We start from the raw sequence: 17,632 nt of genomic DNA, 5'->3' as shown, positions 1-17,632 counted from the left end.
CAACCGAACCCTTTACAGCCGCCCCCACGCACTTCCCATAGGTCGATTTCGATCTGCTCTCCTTCCTCATTGGCTCTGATACCTTGCCTGGCATCCTGCCCGATCGCTGATTGGCCTCTCTACATGTCAGACTCTAAGCCCGCCTTCTCCCGTCTGTCACATTATTGATAGCTCATTGGTGTTGTCTCGCGTCAATTGAATTTTAATCCCGCCTTCCCCACAAAGTTAACGTCTTCGAAGCCCGCCTAACGGACAATTGGTCATATTGCACGTCAATCACGACTTCGGTCCATGCTCGCCAAGCCTCTCCCGTACGGGGTTTCCTGAGGAGGCTGCATGATCGCTGATTGGCCATCTGTCACGTCAGTTGTTCTCTTGCCTCATCCTTCGTCCCTCCCTTCGCGCTGTTGGTCTTCTGGTTTCCTACTGGCCACAGCCTCCGTCAGTTCCTCCCGCTGCCCTCCCTCATTGGGCGGAGCCGCGAAGGGGGCGTATCCTAGGGCCGGGGCTTTTCGTGGACTGCTACCACTCCCTCTTAGGATCCGCCTGGTTTTCCATTAGCCATGCAACCTGTCATCCGCCATTAGTCCCGCCCACAGGGTGCCTCCTTGCCTCCTGATTGGGCAGGGCCGAGCCGGGAGGCGTGTCTCAGGGCCGGGGCCGTGTCGCACAGCTCCCCCAGTCCCTCCCTCGCCAGCCCTTTGGCGGTCACCGGCGGGGTTAGGCTGCCTCGTCAGCGAGTCGGACTCCCCCGCCCCGAGAGCGACTTGGGCTCGCCCCCCGCAGCGACCATGAGCGGTAAGGACGGCACCACCCCGGCCCCGGGGGACGCGAGTCCGGCCGACTCCGACGGGCCGGCCCGGCCCCGCCCCGCCCCAGCCAGCCCCCACCCCCGGGCCGAGGGCACCTGGGAGGGGAGGGACGCGGGGGAGGGGGATCCCTCGGGGGGTGGGACCCGGGGGGAGGGGGCTCGAGACGGGGGAGGATCCCGGGGAGGGCCAGGATCCCCGGAGGGAGGGGAACTCTCGTGGGGGCGGTCCCGGGAGGGATTGGTACCTGAGCCCGGGGGAAGGGAGACACCTCGTGCGGGAGGTCACGAGAGAAGGGGCTCGAGATGGGGGAGGATCCCAGGGGAGGGGGGACCTTTGTACCCTCGTGGGTGGGTCACCGGGGGAGGGGGTAAAAATCGGGGGGGGCAGTCCTTCGTGAGAGTGGATCTCGCAGGGAATGGGAACCCTCGTGGGGGACAGGAATCCCTCGTGGGGTGGATCTCGCAGGGACTGGGAGCCCTCGTGGGGGACGGGAATCCCTCGTGGGGGTGGATCTCGCAGGGACTGCCCTCGTGGGGGACGGGAATCCCTCGTGGGGGTGGATCTCGCAGGGACTGGGAGCCCTCGTGGGGACGGGAATCCCTCGTGGGGTGGATCTCGCAGGGACTGGGAGCCCTCGTGGGGGTGGATCTCGCAGGGATTGGGAGCCCTCGTGGGGGACGGGAATCCCTCGTGGGGGTGGATCTCGCAGGGATTGGGAGCCCTCATGGGGGCGGGAATTCCTCGTGGGGGTGGATCTCGCAGGGATTGGGAGCCCTCGTGGGGGACGGGAATCCCTCGTAGGGGTGGATCTCGCAGGGACTGGGAGCCCTCGTGGGGGACGGGAATACCTCATGGGGTGGATCTCGCAGGGACTGGGAGCCCTCGTGGGGACGGGAATCCCTCGTGGGGGTGGATCTCGCAGGGACTGGGCCCTCGTGGGGTGGATCTCGCAGGGATTGGGAGCCCTCCTGGGGGATGGGAATCCCTAGTGGGGGTGGATCTCGCAGGGATTGGGAGCCCTCGTGGGGGACGGGAATCCCTCGTGGGGTGGATCTCGCAGGGACTGGGAGCCCTCCTGGGGGAAGGACCTTAAGGGAAGCAGATCCTTAAGGGATGAATCCCTGGGAGGAGGTAAGGATCCCGAGGAGGGGGAGAAGAGGCTTTTGAGGGAGGACCTGGGGGGAGGGGACTCTCATGGGGTGGGTCTTCTGGGGGGAAGTTGTCATGGGGGAGGGCTCTTGGATGGAGTGTGGGGGGAAGATCCCAGTGGGAAGAGGGAGCCCTTGTGGGGAGGTGTGCAAGTGGAGTGAGATCTCCAGGAGTGCTGGAGTGAAGATCTCTGGTGGATGAATCTTGGTGGGGTGGATCTAATGGGGAACCCTGGTGGGGGAGGTCCTGGACAGAGGAGGAGTTTGTGTGTGGTGGCTTCCATAGGGAGAGGAACCAGGATCCTGAGGAAGAGCCCTCATGGGGAGGGAGCCTGGGAGGAGATGGCCAGGGATCCTGGTGGGAATAATCCTGGGGAAGGCACCTGGAAGTGGGGAGGGAGTCTCAGGGAAGGGAGTGGAACCTGTGTGAGGGTGAATCTTACATGGAGCTTTTGTGGAATGGCCCCGGGGAGGGGGGTAGGGTTCTAGGGGAGAGGGGGGATCCCTTATGTGATGGCGCCTATGAAGAAGGGGACTGGGATCCTGTTCCTGGGGGCATGGGGGAAGAGGCAAGGGGAACTGGAGAACCCTCATGGGGTAGTCCTGGCAGGAGGGTAGCCCCTGGGAGGATCTAGGGGGGAGGGGAGAACCACTGTGGGATGGATTCTGGTGGGGGAGGGGGACAGGAACTTGGGGGAGAAGAGAGGCCTAGTGGGGCAGGATCCTGGTGGGGAGGGGGCAGGATCCTAGGGCAGTGGTTCTGAACCTTTCCAGATTACTGTACCCCTTTCAGGAGTCTGATTTGTCTTGCATACCCATAAGTTCACCTCATTTAAAAACTACTTGCTTACAAAATCAGACATAAAAATACAAAAATGGCCCTGCCCAATATTACTGAAAAATTGCTTATATTTTAGTTTTTACCATATTATAAAATAAATCATTTGGAATATAAATATTATACTTACGTTTCAGTGTATAGTACAGAGTTTGGTAACCTTTTAGAAGTGCTGGGCCAAGTCTTCATTTATTCACTCTAATTTAAGGTTTCGTGTGCCAGTAATATATTTTAATGTTTTTAGAAGGTCTCTTTCTATAACTCTATAATATATAAACTAAAATATTGTTGTATGTAAAGTAAATGAGGTTTTTAAAATGTTTAAGAAGCTTCATTTAAAATTAAATTAAAATGCAGAGCTCCCTGGACCAGTGGCCAGGACCCGGGCAGTGTGAGTGCCACTGAAAATCAGCTCATGGGCCATCGGGACGTGTGCCATAGGTTGCCTACCCCTGGTATAGTATAGAGAGCAGTAGAAACAAGTCATTGACTGTATGAAATTTTAGTTTGTACTGACTTTGCTAGTCCTTTTTATGTGTCCCGTTGTAAAACTAGGCAAATATCTAGGTGAGTTGATTTACCCCCGGAAGACCTCTGAGTACCCCCAGGGGTACATGTATCCCTAGTTGAGAATCACTGTCCTTAGGTGTAGGGGGAACCTTTGTAGGAGTGGAATCTGTGGGGAGGGAGGTTGGGAAGGTCTGTGGGAGGGGGAACACTCAAGGCAGGGGAGCGAGGGAGCAGGGGCAGTGGGGACCTGAGAAAGGGAGGGCATGGGGATAGAGGGAAGAACCCCGGTGGTGGAAAGGGGAGCAGAAGAAGACTTGCAAGAGTGGAATGGGGAGGAACCTGAGAGAGGCAGGAGAGTGTGTTCCTCCCACTTCCTCCTCACTGAGTTTCTAACATTTGTCAATTTCTTTTCCATTCTCTTTTCTCTCCAGCTTCCCAGTCCCCCTCCCCACTTCTGCTTTCCCCTTCTGTCTCCTTCACCATCTCCCCCTTCACCATCTTCTCAAGCCTTCCCTTTACCTCTGTCTGGTTAAGTGCCTAGATACTAGGGGGGTGGTTAGTGCCCTTTAAGTACTTAGAAAGACCCTCCTTCCCCTTTCTAATCCCACCTCCCTTCTTTCTGTTTTTACCCTCCTGGGTGTTCTGTTCCCTTAACTTTCCTGTTTTTAAACTGTTCTCATCACCCTTCTCAGCTCTTCCCTGTACTCTGCTTCTTATAAACCTTTTACAATTTGATTGTAACAGGGTTGATCATTTTCCTCCCCATGCAGACCAAGAGAGTCCAGAAGAAATGGCTGTTGTGAAGTCTGAGAAGGAAGAAGAAAGTGCTTGCAGTAGAAGTAGTAGTATTGGAGGCAATGGTGAGGGTCAGGTGAGTGGAGTCCCAGCATGTGAATGGTGTCAGTGGGGAGTGAGATCAAGATCTTGGGGGATTGCATGCATACTAGTGAATAGCTAAATGGGACAGCCTCTTATACCTTAAGAACATAAAAATGGCTATACTGGGTCAGACCAAAGGTCCATCTAGCCCAGTACCCTGTCTGCTGACAGTGGCCAATGCCAGGTGTCCCAGAGGGAGAGAACCTAACAGGTAATGATCAAGCGAGCTCTCTCCTGCCACCTTATTGCTGGTGAAAAGATGCAGGTTGGTGGTACCCTGGCAGTCCTCATGCACACTGTGAGACTGCAAAACCCAGTGACTTCTGTGTGGCGAGGCTCCCTGTGGTGGCACCAATAGTAAAGGGTATGGGCTAGCCTTGGGATAGAGAGAGGAGAGTTTTAAGACTGGGGATATCAGGCACTTCTTTGACCTTGCATAACATATAGCGTGTGTATAATTTCAAAACAAACACTCCCCTGCACTCATGTCTCTCCCTGAGGGGGAGGAGGAGAGAACAAGCATGTGACATGTTAGTCATGATGCGTAATGCCCACCTAGAAGGTGCTCAGATGCTATGCTGATGAGCATGGTACGAGAACCTGTAGCGAATGGAATGTGGCTGTTCATGTACAAAACCTCAGCCAATGTTAAAATGTCGGCACCTCCTCCAGGAAATAGTGGTGGTAGCCCTTTAAACCTCTTTTCTTTCTAGTGGATGCACGGTCTCAAGGCCCATGAGTGCCTAGTAGCAATAGTACTGCCTCTTAGGATCTCTCCTCTGGAGATGTGCCAAATATCACGGCAGAGGGAAACTTCCTGGTCTTGGGCTGAACTATGAAAGCAATTTCTAATGTGTCTCCTTGTGTTCGTTGAAATTCTTCCTCCTTTGATGTTCCTCCACTTGCTTGTGCCTGATAGCCCTGTGTTTGCTAGTTGTATTTTCCAGCTGTGTGTGTGTGTCACTACGGAGTGTTTCCCTGGTTTTTAGCGGAACACTCCTCCTTGTTTTTGCTTATTTTGCACTGCCAGCTGGGCTGGCTAATGGATACTTATTTCCTCCTCCTTGTGTGTTTTTAGGAATCCCAGCCTTCACCCCTGGCTCTGCTCGCAGCCACATGCAGCAGGATTGAGTCTCCCAATGAGAACTCCAACAGCTCCCAGAGCCAGCAGGGGGGCTCAGGTGAGCTGGACCTCACAGCTGCTGCCGCTCAGCTTGCCCAGACTACGAATGGTTGGCAAATCATTTCCACTGTCCCTGGGACATCCACCTCCTCCAAGGAGCAAGGGAGCAATGGTGGCGAGTCGTCACCAAAAAACCGACCTGTGACAGCTGGGCAGTATGTGGTTGCTGCTGCCCCCAATTTGCAGAATCAGCAGGTGCTGACCGGTTTGCCTGGTGTTATACCTAATATTCAGTACCAGGTGATCCCACAGTTTCAGACTGTCGATGGGCAGCAGCTGCAGTTTGCCACCACCCCAGCCCAAGTCAATGTCCAGCAGGATGCCTCTGGCCAACTTCAGATCATCCCTGGGACAAATCAACAGATCATTACAAACCGAGGCGGGACAGGCAATATCTTAGCCGCCATGCCAAATCTGCTGCAGCAGGCTGTCCCAATTCAGGGGGTTGGCTTGGCCAATAACACCCTATCAGGACAAACTCAATATGTGGCAAATGTCCCAGTGGCTTTAAATGGTAATATCACCTTGCTGCCTGTCAGCAGTGTTGCTGCCAGCTTGGCGCCCACTTCTCAGACCGTCACTTTAAGCAGCTCTGGCTCTCAAGACAGCAGCTCTCAAATAGTGACTTCTGGTGCTGCAATCAGCTCTTCCAACATAGTGACGTCCCTGGCCAGCTCTGGTGCTTTTTTCACCAATGCCAACAGCTATTCTACCACGACCACAAGCAGTAACATGGGCGTCATGAATTTTTCCAGCAGTGGGACCATGGGAACAAACATTCAGGTCCAGACACCCCAGAGGGTTAGCAGCATTCAGAATTCGGACTCTCTACAGAATCAGGTTTCTGGTGTGGCTCTTCAGCAAGGTCAGCAGAAGGATGCCGATCAAAATCAACAATCCCAGCAGCAGATCCTAGTCCAGCCTCAGCTTGTCCAGGGAGGGCAAACCCTTCAGGCCCTGCAAGCTGCTCCACTCTCTGGCCAGACCTTTACCACCCAAGCCATCTCCCAAGATGCTTTGCAGAACCTTCAGCTTCAAGCACTCCCCAACTCTGGGCCAATCATTATTCGAACACCTACTGTGGGGCCAAACGGGCAAGTCAGCTGGCAGACTATTCAGCTGCAGAATCTTCAGGTGCAGAACCCCCAAGCTCAGACAATCACCTTGGCCCCAATGCAGGGAGTATCTCTGGGGCAGACGGGGCACACCAACACGCTCACGCCAATAGCCTCTGCCTCCCTCCCCAGTGGCACTGTCACTGTCAATGCTGCTCAGCTGTCTTCTATGCCAGGACTTCAGACCATTAACCTCAGTGCCTTGGGAGCGTCTGGAATCCAGGTACATCAGCTGCAAGGGCTGCCACTGGCTATAGCAAATGCCACTGGTAAGTTGGATGGTTTGTTGAAATGACTTCTGAATTTTTCTTTTTGTTTCTGATCTCGCTTCCTATAAGGTAGTGTGTGTCAACCGTTCTGTGCTGGTGACCCTCTTTGAACTTAAAAAAAAAAATTGTGACACCCCCCCCACCCCCCACCCCCCGGGCTAGAAAAAATTCCAAACCCCCCATCTTAAGCTCAGGGCATGGGGCTGAACCATGTGAATTTGCTTTGCAAGGCCCCTTTAGGGAATGCTGGCCTTGCCTGTGACCCCCCATAATTCTGTCCTGTTACCCACCCCACCCGCCACCAGGTTGAGAAACACAGCTATCAGGGGAGGAACCCCAAAGACCTGAAGTGTCCAGACAATACAGCCAGCTGGTGGAGAGGTGTCAAACATCCATTCTGCAAGCCAGATCTGACATTTTTTGTTTGTGGGCCATGTGACCAGTTCAGATTCAGCAGAATCTAAGCTTCCATTTTAAAAAGTTTCTACTCTTCATAGTTGTGAAGATAAAGTCCCGCAATAGGAACAAAGTATTAGAGAGGCAATGATGGCTGTCTGAAGATTCAGGGAGCCAACCTGAAATGAGCTCTGAAGAGGTGTGAACTAACTGCCCACCTTCCCTTAATCCTGGAGTTCACACCAAAATCCAGTTATGAAGGTTAACTCCTTCATTGCTGATCATTTTAACAAATCAAATGGAGGGAAGTGATTGTGGCAGGCATGTTTTGTATTCCAGCTTTGGGGTTTCAGCCAGGGATTAGTATAGAGAGTGATTTCCTCTGCCCCTCTCCCCAAATGCATTTCTGGGAGGTATTATTTTAATCTCCCCCTTCTGAAGCTTCAGGTATGGCCACGGCAGGGTGGGTCAGGGCTGGGTGGCACCAAGCCTCCTGTCTCTCTTAGGTGTTCCCTGGCTGGTTCCTGCTCACATGCTCAGTGTCTAACTGAGTACTACATGTGGGGCTGGGAAGGAGTTTTCCCCAGGTCAAACTGACAGCAACCTTGGAGGTTTTTCACCTTCCTCTGCAGCCTGAGAGTCACTTGCTGGGATTATCTGGGTATACCTCGTTTAATCCTTTCCCTGACACGACAGGAGCTGCAAGCACTGATGCATCTCAGTCCCTCTGCCTGTAACACATGGTTGTTTAATCCGTTGGTCTCATATATTTTGGTTTCACTTCCGTTGTTGAGTTTAGTATGCGGGTGGTGTTGGTGGCCTGTGATATTCAGGAGGTCAGGCTAGATGATCCGTGATCCCTTCTGGCCTTAAACTCTGACTCTGTGAAGTGTGGGAGTGAAGCCCAGGGAAGGAGGGAATTGGGAGAGATCTCAGCCAGATAGGGAAGAGGGAGCTAGACAGAGAGGAGGATGAGGAAAGAAGAGAACCAAAAGGCCGAAATAGCCATGATTCTAAAAGGGAAGATGTTCTCCCACTATGCCGCAATTCTGAGTGCAGCAATGTAGCCCTGAACAAATTAGGGACAAGTAAAATTAAGTTGCTAAATAAAGCCTATATTCTACTCCTGATCTTTATCCAAACCCCTTATTGACATGAGTAAGAGATCCATGGTGTGTTTGAGGCAGTATATGGTCATTATGGAGGCCTAAGCGAATACGGATCATAATTAAAAGTGGAATTCAGTATGAGATCGACGCCCCTGACCCAAGGGATAAACCAGACAGAGTTGCAAACTCTACAAGGCAAAAGAATCAAATTGGGGGAACATTATAATATTTATTCCTCATTTTAAGTTAGGAATTTCTATACAGTGACTTGAAGTGTGTGGTCAGAAGAAAGTGTAGGGGGGGGGGGGTAGTAAGATGCTGTGATCTCATTACTTGGAGATGTTCAAATGTTGAGACTGGCACAAAGAACCCTGATTGTTTCCACTGAATCACTACTGTCTGCTCACAAATGGTCCCTCTCAACAGTCGATAGTTGGTATAGCCTTATGGTGTCATAGTGCAATGTGCATTTATGGTCTTGCAAGTCTTGACACTCAGAAATTTTGTTCCTACTTTTGAGACAGAACGTTTCTTAAGTTCACTCAGTGAAAGAAATTAATGCTGAAAAGTAATATTTTTAAACTCTCGTCTTTGCTTGGTAATAGCTTCTTAGGATGCTGCGTGTCACATCATTTTGTATCTTACTTAAAAATGCAGCCACTCAAGTGAGTCACGTAATTTAAAAGCAATTTAAATGTTGCGCAATTCAACTTCTGTTTCCTACACAAAAGAGAATCAAGCCACTTCCTTGGAATTGTTTTGCAGTGTTTTGTGACCTGTTGAACTGCTGTTAAATTGATTGGGGTTTTGTATGTCTATGAGCTGTTTTCCTATCTGATTAACTGTAATTGTTGGGTTTCCACTGTATAAAGTCAACAAAATAACATGAACATGTATCTTTCTCATAAATAGTCTGTGTGTGTGGTATAGGGCCTGTTTTTGTCATTTCATTTGTCTGATTTGTGTTCAGTGGATTCACTGCTTCTTCAGCTTGCTACGTTTAAAACTCACTGTGGTACAAAACATGCCTTGAAGCATGTAGGCAACTCCTAGTTCCTGTATTTGTGAGATGGCTTTGCCCTTGATGGGTGGATCAGGGAGGAACGATCTTGGAGACTACCCATCAGATTTGGGCTGGGAAAACTTTTTGGCCCAAGGGAATGGAAATTGTATGGAGGGCCATGAATGCTCACAAAATTGGGGTTGGGGGGCAGGAGGGGATGAGGGGCGGGGTCCGGGATGGGGCCAGAAATGAGGAGTGCTGAGTGTGGGAGGGACGAGGGTTCTGGGCTGGGGCTGGAGATGAGGAGTTTGAGGTGTGGGAGGGGGCTCTGGGCTGGGACCAAGGGGTTCGGAGAGTGGGAGGGGATCAGGGCTAGGGCATGGGGAGAAGCTCAGAGGCGCAGGATCTGGGCAGCGCTTACCTCAAGCGGCTCTCAGAAGCAGCGGCATGTCCCTCCTCTGGCTCCTATGCAGAATCTTAGCCACGCGGGTCTGCGCGCTGTCCCATTCACAGGCACTGCCCCTGCAGCTCCCATTGGAATGCTGGAGGGGGTCATTGGAGCATGTAGGAGCCGGAGGGGGGCCATGCCGGTGCTTCTGGGAGCCTTGTAGAGGGGTCCCCCAGGTCCTGCTCCCCAGCTGGTTCCAGGAGCCGCGTGGAGTGACCCCCGAGCTTGCTCCCTGGCTGGAACCCCAGCCCCCGCTCCCCAGCAGGAGCTCGAGGGCTGACTTAAAACGGCTGCGGGCTGTAGTTTGCCCACCCCTGCATCAGATGGCTTATTTTGAGCAGCTATTGTTGTTTGTTTTTTTTTAAACCGTGACAGCCATGTGTTAGAGTAGAAAGAGGGCTGCTTTTAGTGGAAAAACCCTCATTTGTGATGACACATTTGCTGCCTCACATTTTAATTGTCTGACATGAATTCTGCAGCAAAGATGGCCAGAGGCCTTTGTCCTCAGCTTGGAGGGTATGATGTTTAGGTGACACTTTGATTTAGTTTAGTTAGGTGTGTTTGATGGATATTGTGATGCAGGCTTCAAGGGATATTTGGGAACCTACTTTTTCCAAGCTCTCATGTGGTGAGATATAAATAAATTATGGGCAGAGCTGGAAGTGATGCCTTTTGTTAAAGTTGCCTGACATTTTCCATTCTGAGCCCCTGTTGCTTATCACTCTGCCAAACTTTAACAATTGGTGCTGGGACTTTCCATGTTTGCACTCTGTGTAAGGGCTGATTATTTTAACATTTGGCACAAACTTCATGCGCTTCAGAGAGTGAGGTGAAGGGAAAAGTGAAATTGAAATTTTGTCAGGGGATAGTTGTATATAATCAGTAGTGTGCCAGCCCTTATCGTCCTCATCAAAACCTAACTGGATCTTGCCAAACTGTGACTCTGAACATCATCATTTGTACATGCTCAGCAGAGATTGCTCGAGGTTTGCTGCTAAAATCGCTGAACATTTCACCCGCACTAAGAATCCTCACTGACCTATCCTGTACACTGTGTCTGCTCCTCGACCCCAGGGAGATCGGATGGGGAGGAGCAGCTGCCCCCCTGTCCTCAGGGAAGCAGTAGGAGCTAGGAGAGCAGAGCTATCGGCTTGGTTCTTCCACTAACTCTGTGTACTTCCTGGATTTTGGCTGTATTATTGAGTAAGAATATTGTTTTCCTCCTTTAACAGAAGTAACTGAGTGGTTGCACAAGCTCACTTATAGAGAGCTGAGGAATAGAACCCTGGTCTTTAATATTAGAGATTCAGATCTTCTCCGCTGTGTGTGCGTGTGTGCGTGCGTGCGTGTGCGCGTGCGCCTGCGGTCTCTAACCACCAGATCCCATTCCCTCCAGAGTCAGGAAATAAAATTGTGGAATCCCGACTTGCAGTGTTTCACTGCTCTGTGCAAATAGTTGTGTGAGCCATTGGTGAGGTGTGTGTTTGTATGTACCTTTAATGGCTAGTCCATGGAGAAGAGAGAACTCTACTACTGCTATTAGTCATGCTCCTTTAGCTCAAGTGATAATGGTTTGTACTGTGGATCTAATGGTTCTGGATTGCAACCCTGCTGATCATCCATGCAGGGAGTCAGTATGGCTCCACGTGATACAATTTATGTCTTTCAGTTTCTTCTTAAAATCCAAGGGAATTTAAAAAATTAAAAGAACTAAGGTTCAAAGTCAAGTGCTAAAGAGTTGGCAGGTACCAGAAATAAGGGTGCCTGTGCAACATTAATTCTGCTCCTGTGTGTTATGCAGTTTCACATTGTACTTGTTCTACAGGACTTCTGCTTCTTCCATTGTTGTGGATGAATAGTAAATAGGGCAGAGGGTTGTAAGAAGAGAAAGGATGTTCTCTTGTGGCAAAAGCATTGGATTGGGACGCAGGAGAGCTGGGTTCTTGATTGGCTCTGTTATAGACACTCCCTGTGTGATCTTGGGCAAGACTTTTGTGTGTGCCAGAGTGGGCAGGATTTAAATTTTCACAGACTACCTTAATTCTAGAATTCCCTAACTCTCTTGTATGGCTAAATCCTCTAGGAAGCCTTGGAAATCTCCCTCAATAATTCTCAGAGGCTGTCATACTCATAAAGTACCCTTAATGATTTTCAGCCTTAATGGTGTTTTTAATATAGCTTTTTGCATGTGATAAATATATACATGAAATTAGGCTCAAGTATTGTATTGAGGATGTAATAGTGCCAGTCACTTTTGCTTAGTGGATAGAACACTGGACTGGTATTCAGGAGACCTGGGATCTGTTTCTGGCTTGACCACTGGGCTGCTGGTGACTTTGAACAAGCCAGTTAACCTCTCTGTTCCTCAGTTTCCACATCTGAAAAATGGGGATAATAATGTTCTCCTTTGTAAAGTGCTTTGAGATCTACTGGTCTGAAGGGCTATATGAGAGCTCGATGGTATTATTATCTCAGTAGTCACCCTCAAACTGTGGTAGCTTCCATTTCTTAATAGGAATGAGGATTGTCTTGATGAAGTGGGGATTGTGTTCAAACTTTGTCCTGCATCTAGCTCCATGATAAATCCAGAATTTGGTTTTAATTTTACATGTTTGTGGAGTGGGATTGCAACCTTCAGATACCACTCATCTAAGGATCAGTGAAAGAGCCATCACTCCTGCTATGCATCTTCTGAAGATGTCATTAAAATATCATCTGTGTCTAAAAGTGTGAGCCTGCATAGCGCAAGAAAGCCAGTTTGCATGTTGATACCTTTTTTGTGATGTAGCAAAGCCTTTGTGGAAATTCTGGGGCATGTGACAACTTACAGACTAACATGGCTCCGGCTCTGAAACTTGTTCCACTGTAGTTTCTTTTCACCTTTCTGCTTCACTTTAAGAAACCAACCTTTTAGCTTTAGGCCATTAACTGCAAAATCTATGGCACGTGGTGAAATGGACCAGGTTTGCATGTTGGACACCTCAATTAATAGTAAAGTACTTTTATATAGTATTGTAAGTGCAGGTTGCATTCAAGATAGGGATCGTCGACTGCCTGGTTAAAGTATGTGGTAGGTAAACAGACCACCGTAATGTGTTCCCATTAGGTGTCACTGATGCAAGGCATTCAGGACCTTAACCGATTAAAGTACTCGACTGAGGCTCTTTTTGTAGTGCAAAACAGCTGAGTACAAAAGAGGAGGATGCCACCTGCCATGCCCATGCAGGCAGGGGGTGGAGAGTGGAGTTTACAGGGTTTTCCACCTTCCAAACACAGCGGGCTAGTGGCTAGAACAAGGCTGCATTTTTAAATTTGCAAAGCATTGTTTACCTCTGTGATCTGGAAGGAAGATTTCTGCGGGAACATCTGGAGAGCACAAGCTCAGAATGGCTACTTCATGGGTCAGGGCACTTGTTTCCTAATCAGGGAGTCCTTCAAAAGGGAGCAGGAAAACAGAATTATTGTAATGTGTTTGTTTACAAAATCTGCACCAAGGAAATACCCTGACTCTGTGTCATCAATTTCTCCTCCTACACTGACTTTGGCTGTCATTCGACCACAGGGGCAACTTGGGGCCCCAATCCCGTAGAGGGATCTGTGCAGGCAGACTCTTACACTCTCGCACTGTCCCACTGCATTATGAATTGCACTGGATATTCTTCTTTTCACGTTCCCCTCAATCGCAGTCTTGAGGCATTTTGTAGATACTAGCATTGAGCCTGTGAGATCAGTTATAGTGTGAGTTTCGGCTAAGGATGGTGTAAAATTGTCACCACTTTTATTTTTCTGCTTGCCATTCTCTTAACTATTTGTACCTCAATCCCTTGTGATTAGTTCGCAGCAGTTTGTTTCCTCTGGCTTCAAAATAGTGAGTGTTTTGGCTTCCTGTGAAGCAGTAGCAGCTGTAGTGCTGTCACACTATCTCTGTAGCCTTCATCAAAATACGGTGTATCATTCATGTTTCAGCCATGTGTGAGAATTTGAACCAGTTTCTTCTCCTCTTTCCTTTCTCCCACTACCTGCGAAAGCAGGCTGGCAGAAGGACCTTGGCTTTCGGGGTTTCAGTAAGTATTTGAATAGCTGCATGTTAAGCTATTGAATGTAAGGGAGGAACACAGCAAAAATGTTATTTTTTTTAAGGCCGTGTCAAAGAATAACCCTTTGAACCTGTTTCCTTGTGGTACCCAAATGCATTGCAACTTTGTGTCATAACTCTGTTCTTGTGGGGTTTCCCATAGCTGGTGGGCTGCTGGCACAATACATGATTTTTTTTTTTTTTTTTAAAAGAGATCTTGTATCTGGGGAAAATGAGACCTCCACATGGTACGTACTCCTGGGGATGGGAAGAGGGGTAAATTAGGTTCCACTTTAGGGCAAGAAGCCTTGACAAGATCCCTTTTTAACTCTACTATCAATGTTTAATGATCACATCGAATTACATAACTTGAGAAAATAATTCAGTTGTGTAATTTTATTCCACATACCTCAGCTGGGGCAGGACTTAACATTCAGTATCTCAGCTTCTTGTAGATGGTTCTTTTTCTCTCTCCCTCTCCCCACAAAAGATAGTTTTCATTTTAATTGAAGAAATATCCATAATACTGGTGGTCTGAGAAGTCAAGTCACACCTTGTACGATTCAATAAGAGGGAAACCGGTTTGTTTGGGAGTTTTTTCCCCTGAAACTCTGTCGAAACAAAAACTTGGTACTGGGCTGCTGGCTTCAGCCAAGTTTGAACTCTGTTCAGCTTCAAACTCTTGATAATAGGAAGTGTATACTGGAAATACTCAGAGCATCTTGCCTCATATTACAGCATGGTATTTGCGCTGGCTTTTATACTGTCTTTAAGTCAGAAGCAAGTATAAAGTAAAGCCATTAATTAGTGAAAATGCTCATGTCTTTCATATAACAGTGTTCCGAAAATGTTCATTCCATTTAACTCCATCCATTGCATTGTTCAGGTTTTGCCAATTTTAAAGTCACTCTCCCTTCTGGAGCCAGAGGGAAATTTCTGAGAACTGTAACTGAATTGATTTAGCAGACAGATACCACAGGGCTGCTGCAAACTAGTCTGCTCAGAGACCTGTTCCTTAACTTGCACCTTGCTTTAGAACTTTGACTTGTACAGCTTATGATTCAGGAAAGTTTTGGCAGCTATACTGGTTTGACAGGTTTGGTATTCTGTGTCAGTGTCCTGCATTGTTTACGTCAGTGTCAGTTCTGACTGTAAGTAACATCTATTAACAAGGGGTTAGAATGGAGGACAGGAGATGGTCACTTGATGATTACTGTTCTGTTCATTCCCTCTGGGGCACCTGGCACTGTCCACTGTCAGAAGACAGGATGCTGGGCTAGATGGACCTTTGTTCTGACCCAGTATGGCGGTTCTTATGTATTACTCAGTTGCCACTGTGAAACCAAACTTGTTCTCTTACAGCAGGAAAAATGTGGTTAAGTTTTGTGTTAAACCAAATAACTTCATTTTTTCCCCCCAGAAGGAATTCAATTTAATTTAACTTGCAGCATAATAACCTCTTAACAATTAAAGGATATCATAGAACTTTCCGAGTAGCTTCAAGTCATTAAACACCAAACTAAAATACAATTACTCAATATGCTTTAGTATAGCTTCGAAGCAGCACGCTCTTTTCCAAGGAGTACCATGTGTTCCCCACTCAGCTGTCCATAACTCAAAAGAATTAACATAGAGCCTCACCACTTTACACAAATGACTATGATTGCAGATTAATGAATTTTGCAAATTAGCAAGTTAAGCAAACAAGATAAAAATCAAGGGTACTGCATTGCAAAGTGTACTTTTTTATGTGGCTAGTGTAGTTTAATTTTATTTGATCCTTTATGGTATCTGTAGTGCAATATATTTTAGAGAAATTACAAATACTGGATAGTGTAGGATCTTGCTGTCGTTCTGGGCTATAAAATTTGCAGAAAGATGGGAAGGAATGGGGTCTTGGGAGAATGATTGGGTTTGTGAGCTAGAAAGCTTCTTTTAATGTTTTTTTTCTGAAGCTACCAACTGCCACAGACCAAAAATAAACTTTCATACACAGAACTATTGCATGTATAAGAAATATTTTGGATGCATTTGGATGGGTCACATTAGTCCCTCTTTGCTTTCTTTGTACTTGGCAGTGTCCCTTTAATTAAAAAAAAATCTTGTGGCTTTTTTGGTTTCTTTGTAATATCCCTTAAATTTCAGAGTTAAAAATTTTTTCATTTAGTGATTATTTATTTATTTATTTTGCTTTCCTCTTTATCCAGGATGAGTTTAACTGTTGTCACAAACATTGCAGAGTTTGCATAAGACACAATTGTGTTCGGATCCTACATAAAGGTGAATGTTGTGGGCTTTTTTTTTCAAGGTCAACAGTGGTGGATCTAAAATATCTGTCTAGAATCCAGAGGGCATTCCTCACCCAGTTTTAGAACATTTAAAAAATAAATAAATCCCAACCTATCATTTTGCTCAGACCAGTGGCTGGAAAAACAAGAAACCACTTTGTCTGTAAAACTGTCTGCCAAGACGCTCTTGTTTTTGGGTCTTCCATCTTCAACATGAGACTGATGCAGAATTAGCATCATGCTTAGAGCATTGTGAACTGCACTCCAAAGGCGATGGTAGGCCCCACGTCCGTCTTCACACACTGTTACCTACAGGATGTAGTTTCAGTCTATTTCGTCCTGACTGTGATCATTTTGTGTCATCCTCGCTCTCCTTCCTTGCTTGTATCTTTCATTTGTACTTCATCCAGTTGGATTAGTAATGGCCACCTACATTGTGAGACCTTTACCTCAATGCTGTGGCATGTTTGGTTACACTTTAATGCCTGCTTTGCTACCGCTTCACCATTTATTTTTAAGCACCGGGGTTCCCGTTTTACGTTTACAATGCCTGAGTTAAGGTGCTCCAGTGTCTCTTGACCAGGCCTCAAGTATCAGAGGGGTAGCCTTGCCCCTGGAAATTTCCACTACATGCATCCAACGAAGTGGGTATTCACCCACGAAAGCTCATGCTCCAAAACGTCTGTTAGTCTATAAGGTGCCACAGGATTCTTTGCTGCTTGACCAGGCCTGTCGGTGTACTGACACCTGCTTGGTATTTCAGCACCAGAAAGGGGTGGGTGTACTGTGGGTGGACTTGTCTGCAGGTATGTCTGTGCAGAAGGGAGGAAGACTGCTCAGCATGTTCAAACTGTGTCCACACAGCAGGATTATGTCCAAGATTGGCAGTTCTGTTTCACTCCGGCTTTTGCCATGTCAGGTGAAGGAGCAACAGATACATATGGCCAAAGCAGGGGTGAAACTGCTGCAAAATTAAAGGGACTGTATTAGAATTGGATCAGCTTCATTTTGAAGATGCTGGAGCTGTACATCCATGGAAACTCTCTCATCAGTCTTATCTAAAAAAATAATCCTTATTGTTTGGAACCCAGAGCACTGAAACATATACTTGCATAGTTATTAATATACCTCAGTAGTTCTCAACATATTTATCGTTGTAGGCCACGTATGCAGCTCTCTGTATTATGTAGGCCGCATTCCCACAATCTATATACTACTTGTATGACCCTGAGGATGTCACATGGGCCGCAGCTGTATGCTGATCCCACTGTGGGTTGAGAACCACTGATATACATTCAATGCTTCTGTAACCTGGGGATGGTCTGTGATCTGGACAGTAACCATGATAGCTTTGGGCAGAATGATTTGACAAAGGATCTGTGTTAATGAAGATAATAAAAGGATATTGTTGGCTTTATTCCTTCTCCATACAATACTGCTGTATTCTGGTGACTTCAGAACATTCTGATATGTGAAGAATGAAGAATGCGTGTCTTCCTTTTTTTTTTTTTAGTGGTCTTTTTTTCCCCTCTTGCAAGAATTTGTTTATACCTTGGTTA

At 47.7% G+C, this 17,632-nt stretch overlaps 1 protein-coding gene across 2 annotated transcripts in view; it reads left to right on the top strand.

Moving 5' to 3' along the window:
- Positions 1–685: 685 nt before the first annotated feature.
- The window catches only part of SP1 (Sp1 transcription factor), a 36,244-nt gene continuing 19,297 nt past the window's right edge, over positions 686–17,632 (top strand). The window contains exons 1-3 of one of the 2 annotated variants that reach the window (XM_030554465.1): positions 686–798; positions 4,079–4,179; positions 5,266–6,754. In XM_030554465.1, coding sequence (XP_030410325.1) covers positions 792–798; positions 4,079–4,179; positions 5,266–6,754 — 1,597 coding nt within the window. In that variant the 5' untranslated portion in view covers positions 686–791. The remainder of the gene's footprint in view (positions 799–4,078; positions 4,180–5,265; positions 6,755–17,632) is intronic. The other variant, XM_030554464.1, reaches the window with a different exon arrangement.

This window comes from Gopherus evgoodei, chromosome 3 (genome assembly GCF_007399415.2).
Source record: "Gopherus evgoodei ecotype Sinaloan lineage chromosome 3, rGopEvg1_v1.p, whole genome shotgun sequence".
NCBI classification, from domain to species: domain Eukaryota; kingdom Metazoa; phylum Chordata; order Testudines; family Testudinidae; genus Gopherus; species Gopherus evgoodei.
The sequence above is the reverse complement of the archived record's forward strand: the minus strand, read 5'-3'. Positions and strand labels throughout refer to the sequence as shown.